The sequence below is a fragment of the Microtus ochrogaster genome, chromosome 18 (assembly GCF_000317375.1).
Source record: "Microtus ochrogaster isolate Prairie Vole_2 chromosome 18, MicOch1.0, whole genome shotgun sequence".
NCBI lineage: Eukaryota > Metazoa > Chordata > Mammalia > Rodentia > Cricetidae > Microtus > Microtus ochrogaster.
This window is the reverse complement of record NC_022020.1, coordinates 6,862,570-6,870,389: the sequence shown is the minus strand read 5'-3', so window position 1 is coordinate 6,870,389 and position 7,820 is coordinate 6,862,570. Positions and strand designations below refer to the sequence as shown.

General features: G+C 41.0%; 1 protein-coding gene across 1 annotated transcript in view; it reads left to right on the top strand.

The window, feature by feature from the left end:
- Osbpl1a (oxysterol binding protein like 1A) overlaps nt 1-7,820 on the top strand; it is a 196,079-nt gene that overhangs the window by 26,549 nt on the left and 161,710 nt on the right. The window contains exon 5 of the mRNA XM_005355774.3: nt 7,470-7,581. Coding sequence (XP_005355831.1) covers nt 7,470-7,581 — 112 coding nt within the window. The remainder of the gene's footprint in view (nt 1-7,469; nt 7,582-7,820) is intronic.

The following is a 7,820-nucleotide window of genomic DNA, read 5'->3' as shown; positions in this document are numbered from 1 at the left end:
TCCTCATACACCCTGGGCAATGCCTTCCACTGAACCATACCCCTAGTCCTCATACACCCTGGGCAATGCCTTCCACTGAACCATACCCCTAGTCCCACAGAACCCTTTTGTCTGCTTGCCTGGCCAGCTGGCTCCTGTGCCCTGGACCCTCCAGGTGAGCGGACACTCCTGATTTCCTGTGCTCTCACAAGTATGTGATGTTATACGCCTCCATTGTTTTTTCTTACATCAGAGAGGTCATCGGTCTAGTTTTCTAAATCCTAAGTGGGTCTGAAAGACCCAGTTAACTCAGAAAGTAGCCTTTTCTAATTTTTAAGTATATTTGATTAATCATAATCCAAGTCAGTTAATATTGAACGTTCTTTAATCTTTCCTTGTATATGCATATTTTAAAATGCCATCTAATATTGTGAAGCTTTATAATGAAGAAATGGTGACCCTCCCACATGTTCCTTGTGGTTCATATTTGAGAGCAAATATTCTGGCATCTCTTCAGTTTTTTAAACCTTTTGTTTATAAATAAAGTACTTCTTTACTGACTCTAGTGTTTTCTTTTTAATATTAGATTTTCTATTTGTTTCTGGCAGATAAGCATTATTTTTCTAAAGATTTGTTTTATTTTATGTCTTTGAATATTTTGCTGTCTGTGAATCTTGTACACACAGTGCCTTTGGAGCTCAGAGGAGCACATCAGATCCCCTGGAGTTACAAATGGTTGTGAACCACCACATGGGTGTGGGGAACCTAGATCTTCTGTGAGAACAGCAAGTGCTTCTAACTGCTGAGCCATCTCTGTAGCCCTCAGAGAAGCACCTTAAAACATTTTTTATTTTGCAATTTTTTATGTTTATATAATATATTCTGATTATATCTTTCCCTAGCTCCTCTCACATTTCCTTTGGGTCCCCAATATATTCCCCGTCTACCTCTTCCTCCTCCTCCATCATCATTTCCTCTTCCTCCTCCTCTAAATAACCCACTGATTCTAAGTACTGCTACCTGTCTGAGTGTGGACAGCCTACCAGTGTCCATACCCCTGAGGAAAAATGACTTCCCTCTCCTCGGCATGATTTTTTTCTTTCTCTCCGCCTAAACCCCTGCCCAAGCCACCTTACTGTTCTCATACTATTAGTCTCTAACTGGGCTTCAGTTAAATACATTTTTCCTCAGCATACTAAATGGAGCCTCATAGAGTTCTATTATGTGTTTTCCTTGTTACATAATTCATTATTTTTTCTGGACCCAGTATTTTCTGAAGTTTCTTCATTAGTTCTTTTTATCATAATGAACTTTAAAACCTTTGTAAGCACTTCAGGTTCTCTTTACTACTTCCAGTTGTAGTGACCTGCTCTAGAACCAGTCCTCCAGCTCCCTGTCCCTTGTTTTTGCTACCAGATTGTCAGTCTGGAGCTGAGTTGTGCTGTCCTGGGAATCCTGTTCACCACTGTCTGTAGTGGAATTCCATTTCCTGGGTGCGCTGTTGTCCAGGAGCTTCCTGGGAAAAGCTCTCTGGAACACCATCTTTTTAAGAATTCATGTATTTGGAAATAACTTCTACCATTTTGGTTGAAGTCAAAATTTGGAAGGTGTTGGTCACTGTCTTCTAGCTTTTGATAGTGTGGCCAAATCTAGAGTTGTGGTGTGTGGTTAATTGCTCTGTTATTTAATCACTGGAAATGTTTCAGATGAAATTACAAGAAAGAACCTAAAATAATAAGGACTTTCACGAGTATTTTTCTAGTGTGAAAGTCCAGGTGGCACATACCTGGGAATTTTCTATCTTGTTCTAAGTGTAGTTTTGACTGTATCATCTGGTATGAGAGCCAACAAATTCCGGGAATCAGGCTAGAGGAAGCGAAAATGGTACAGGAACAGCACTTTTTTTCTAGGAGATTCCTGGAAGTTCTCACATGACACTTGTCCCCTGGACTAAAACAGTCACTGGCTATACTCGCTAAAGGGAAGCTGGGAAGTGAACCTTGGAGTTTCAGTGGCGCGTGATTAGCTGAAAATGCTACTAGCAGCAAGCATCTTCTCTTGCCACTACTGTTGTAAGACTGCTCTGCTTGCCTTTAGGCGTACAGATCTGTGTTGATTTTGTTGCTGTATAACAGATCATCATTAGGATTTAGTGGGAAACTATGCATAACCTAGCTGTGTTCTCTATTCAAAGTGACGAGAGACTAAAGACAGTGTGTTAGCTGAACTGTTCTCTTCTGGGGCGTGGCGTCATTTGGAGGCTCATTTGGGCTGTTGGCAGAGCTCACTGAAGTCATAGGACTGAGGCCCCTGCTGCTGTTTAAAGTTTATATAGCCCACCCTTTGGCTTAGCTCCACGGAGATGTCTTTTCCAGGAAGTATCCAGCTCCCTTCTTCAACCTTTTTGGATCCTCATACTGTATCCTAGACTGGCCTGGAACTTACTGTATAGCTCAGTCTGACTTCGAATGGTGATCCTCATGCCTCACCCTCATGTGTGCTGGATTATACCATGCCAGGCTGTCCAGCCCCATTCAGAGGACTAACTTAATAGGTTCTATCCACAGCATAGTTTCTCTTTACTAAAGTCAGTTATGCTGGGTCTCATGACCCAGATACAGAAGTAAAATCAATTGTGTGTCCAGTTCTAACTTGAGTAGAACTTGACTGTTGATGGTTAATTTTCATGTGTGTGTGTTTTTAAATTTACAACATTCTTTATAGTAAAGTTTAAAAAAATCCATATGGTAATATTATTAGGAACATCATTCGTAACAGACAAATACAGTAGCCTAAGTGTTCATCAGTTTCTAATGGATAAGCAAGGTGTGGTTCCCAGGTGATGGAGAAGTCATTCAGCAATAGGGGAATGAAGTACTGGTACATGCCCAAACAGAAGACCCTTCATCCTATGATTGAAAGAAACCTTGCACATATGGCCATACTTTGTATATCCTTTCATTGAAATGATCAGGAGGCAAGTCCATAGACACATACTATAGATGAGTGGTTGCTAGGGGATGTGGAGAAAGGACCAGAATGAGAAGCCATTAGCTGTAGATATGAGGATTCTTGAGGGTGATGAAACGTTCTAATAGTCAGTATATATTACAGCACAATTCTGTGAGTATACTAAAAGCCAAGGAATTGTGGCTTTTTACAGGGTCAAATTCATGGTATGTAAATTACTTCTTAATAAATTGCTCAGAAAGCAGTGTGGTGTGGGTATTTTCTTCCTCTTCACCTGAGATGAAGTGTGCATGATTGACAGTGGATGTTAGAGTGGCCTTAGGGGAATTGGGCAAGACTGTTAACTTTTCTGTCACCTTTGTTGTGTAGCCCCATTTAGTGGGGCACCCACCAAAAAAGGAGAACAGAACAAGTAGACTTTAGTCTTCTGACTTATTAGACAAGTTGGTCAAAGTGCTTTCTTGGCCAGCAATATGTGAAACAAAATATCTTTAGTTATGAATAAATGTTCAAAAGTGGCTGCTGTTCAGGTATAGTGGGCACAGTGGACCGCATCACACCCTTAGACACTAACTATAGATAGCCAGGGCTAAGGAAAGTGAGCAGATGGAGCAGAAGGGTGGCTAAAGTTAGGAGAGCTAAACACTACATGTCGGCACTGAGCCGGCCTTGAGCAGGAGTCTCTCTCAACTCAGTTAAAACAACAGCTCTCCACAGCTTCTCTGGCACCCTTTCTCATCTGTTTCTCAGGTCCATCATTTAGCTGTATTCTTTGGAGGTTGTTGTGGTTCACTAGGTCTCAGGACGTCTCCATGTTTTAGTCTGACAGCTGAGCACGTCTCCGGGAGGAGCAGGCACACTATCTCTGGCTGGTTCTCTGCGTGCTTGATGTTTCTTCTTTACAGGCATTTCTCTGTGTTTTTCTGAACCAGTCAATCTGTTCTTCTGGCTTCATTGGATCTTCCTAGGGGATTATTTTGGATTCTGTAACTTCACCCCATGCTTCTCTCAAGGCATCCAGGTCCTCCCGTCAGCCATCTGTCCTGCTGTCCTTGCTGTGTGTCTGCCACACTGGGTCCTTGTGCAGTATTTGTATTATTGTCAAAGTACTTTCACTGTGCACTTTTCTTGCCATCTATACTAAGAATTAGGAATGTACCCATTTTTTTTTACATAGGCTTTATCCCTCGGTCATTTTCCTGGCTTTTTAAAAATCTCACTTTCACCTTCTGCTGGAGTTGTCCCAGTAAACATCATGATCTCAGCTCCAGCTTTATCAGACTTCCCTTTGTTAAAGTTCGGGAGTGCTTTCTCCACCTCCTGACACCGAGGAGTGAGCCAAGGTTCATCCCCCACAGCAGGTGCCCATCTGCCCTCAGTATTTGGTATCTAGGAGTGTTTTCTTTGTCAGGCCTTTTACATGCTAAATGCATCATTTGGGGAGTTAGTGGAAGGGTAGAAGATGACAGCAAAGTCAGTGTAAAAAAGAGTTCTCTGGAAGTGGAGGTACCTTTCTTCCAGCACCAGAGACAGCTCACGGCTGGAGAAAGAGTCCAGGAACTGCAGATGAGGAGGTAATTGAGGCTGTCTTGTGTCTGTAGTGCTATAGAAGGCAGGGTAGCCTTGAATTGGGTCAGAGAGAAGCATTGTTGGGCTTGCAGAACAGTTTCCAAGTACAGGAGGAGTTACTTTGCAATGCCCCTGAAAACAAAAGCCTCTCTCTCCATTGGGATGTTAGCATAGGCCCCAACTTTTCAGGTGTCTCAGTCCCTTGGGCTGCCTTATGCTGTTCTAATTTTGACTCTGCATAACATATCTATTCTGTCACTAGCTCTCTTTACTGAGAGCTTCCCTTTGCCACCTGGATGTAGCTAACTAGACCTGGAGCTCCTGATTTAGGTAGTTGGGGGCAAGGGGACTCAGAAGTTCTTTTCAGATTGTTCAAATGCTATCTCACCCACTTTATTTTACACATAATCTGTTTTGGTCTTTGAGACAAGATGTCAGTATGTGGCCCAGGCTGACCTTGAACCCCTTTTCTTCAGCCTCCTGAATGTTGGGTTTGCAGGTATGAGCTGCCATACCCTGCTCTTTATTGAAGGGAGCAGGGCCCCTTGTTCCGTCCCAGCCGCCCTGCTAGAGGAGCGGGCCGTGTGCCGCCGTCCGGCTAGCTTACACCCGAAATAATCACACAGAAATTGTAATAATTAAATACTGCCTGGCCCATTATATCTAGCCTCTTCTTGGCCAACTCTCACATCCTAATCTAACTCATTTCTACCAATCTGTGTAACACCACGAGGTCATGGCTTACTGGGAAAGATTCTAACCAGCGTCAGTCTCAGGCAGGAGAACCATGGCATCTGCCACCACTGAGCTTCTTCCCAGCATTCAGTTTGGTCTATTCCACCTATCTAAGTTCTGCCCTATCAAAAGACCAAGGCAGTTTCTTTATTCAACCAATGAAAGCAACACATAAACAGAAGAACCTCCTACACTAGCTCTTTGCATTTTAAAATTGGATTGTCTTGTTGTTAGTTAAAAAGTTCTTTGTATATTCTATATAAAAGTCTTTTATCAAATAACATGATTTATAAGTAATCTTGTTTTATTTTGGTTTGTTTGGTTTGGTTTTTGAGACAGGATTTTTCTGTGTACTCTGACTATCCTAGAACTTGCTCTATAGACCAGGCTGGTCTCAAACTCAGAGACCCACCTTCCTCTGCCTCCTGAATACTGGAATTAAAGGTGTGTGCCACCACCAACGCAATTTTGTTAACAATTTTTGTCACTCTCTGGGTTCATTTTTTCACATGAAATATTTTCATGAAATGTTACCCCAAGAATGGCACAAAATACTGAAGTGTCTTTTAAAAATTCCCTTTATTAAAATTACTAGTGGGTTTTCTGTTTCCCTGTGTACCTCTTATGACCTTATCTACTGGAAAAAAAAAAGCAAGGCAAGAAGATTCTTTGAGTCCAGCTTGGGCTACATAGGAAGGCCCAAACTTACTTGGAAGAACACCAACTGTAAAAACATAGACTAAAATGTTTGTGATTATCATATAGTGACTAAGGTGGTAGATATATTTTTGTTCATTATGTTATATGTATTTAAGTATTTAAGTATAAATACTTAAAAATAATATAGGAGATTTTATGTCCTAAAGGAAATATGAAAAGCACAGGACAGGCAGGGTCTTACTCCATGCATTCAGGGACTTGGTGTGGAGCTGACAGTGAAGTGTTGCCATCCTCCCTGTGTGCCATGTATCCTAGGCCGCACACCACGTTTCTCTTGTCTGGGTGCTCCTCCGTGGTTTTTGTCTTAGGTTCTGTGGCTGACCCAGCGATACTAGCTAGACTTACATGTTAGTACCCTACCAGTTATTTTGAAGTTCCAAAAGTTAACCACAGAGTAAAAATGAGTAACATTCTCTGTCTACTAAAGGTTTCTGTTGCTGTGAAGAGACTCCATGACCACAGCAACTCCTATAAAGAAAACATTTAATTGAAGGGTCTTACTTACAGTCTCAGAGGTTTAGTCCATCATCATCATGGCGGGGAACATGGCAGCAGGCAGACATGGTGCTGGCGGAGCAGTTGAGTCTTACATCTGGCAGGAAACAGGAAGTTGACTGAGATACTGGGTGGTATCCTAACGATAGGAAACCTCAAAGTCTGCCCCCACAGTGACACACTTACCCCAATAAGTCTGTAACCACTCCAACAAAGCCATACCTCTTAATAATGTCATTCCCTATGAGATTATGGGGGCCAGTAATATTTAAACTACCATACTCTCTTTGTTTAATACTGACTTCAGGAAATTGTTTCATTATAAACTGTTTTCAATGTGATGTGTCCTATCAATCTATATTGCTTTAGAAAATATTTAAAATGTTAAAATTAGGTCTTGAAAATGTAACTGTTCAAGAAATTCTTATTCTCATCAGGCCTTATTAAAATGAGTGAATATACTGAATTCTCTATAAATTATTTTTTTGTTTGCATACATATTTAGAGTAATCATGAGTTGTTTTCATAAAATAACTGAATAATTTGCTTACACTATTTTTAGACTTATTTATTTCATGTTACATGTATGATTATTTTGCTAGCATGAATGTATGTATACCATGTGCATACCTACTGGATGCCTGGAGCTGGGATTGCGGGTGGGTGTGAACCACCATGTAGATGTGGCAAGTGAACATGGTCCTCTGCACAAGTGCTCTTAACTGCTGAACCAGCTCTTTAGTCCCCAGAAATTTACTTTTTAAAGTCAGTTACAGAAATTGGCTATGTATTGATTGTGGGTTGGGAATTGTTTAAGTAATTATTAGTTATTAGCAGAGTTATTTGATTTGTATATTGTAGACATGATTGATTTGGTATGAAGGTTCTTACATAACTTTTTTCTAGCTTAGAAATTATAGCAATCAGTAATTTGGAAAAGGACTGTCATACAATCAAGTAGCAGCACAATAACAGCTAAGACAATTTCTCTGTTTATTCAGGAGCTGGTAATGCATCTTTTAGAATACAATGCTGATTCTACGGTTGTAAATGGGAGTGGACAGACAGCAAAAGAAGTCACCCATGACAAAGAAATCAGAAGCATGCTTGAAGGTAAACATGGATTTTAACATACGTAGTGTTTGGTTTAATACCGCTAAGGTCACAGGTGAGTAAACATAGCCTGCAGCAGCGTAGATGACAACACTGTCTGTAGTGCTGATGTCATTACCAAGTCATTGTTAGATGCAACTTCATCTGTTTCCTCACTCTTAGTTGTAGGGGAATGTGTTACAGATGTAGAGTTGTAGAGATATCCTGACTTATCGGGAAGCCAGGTTATACTTAGAGCC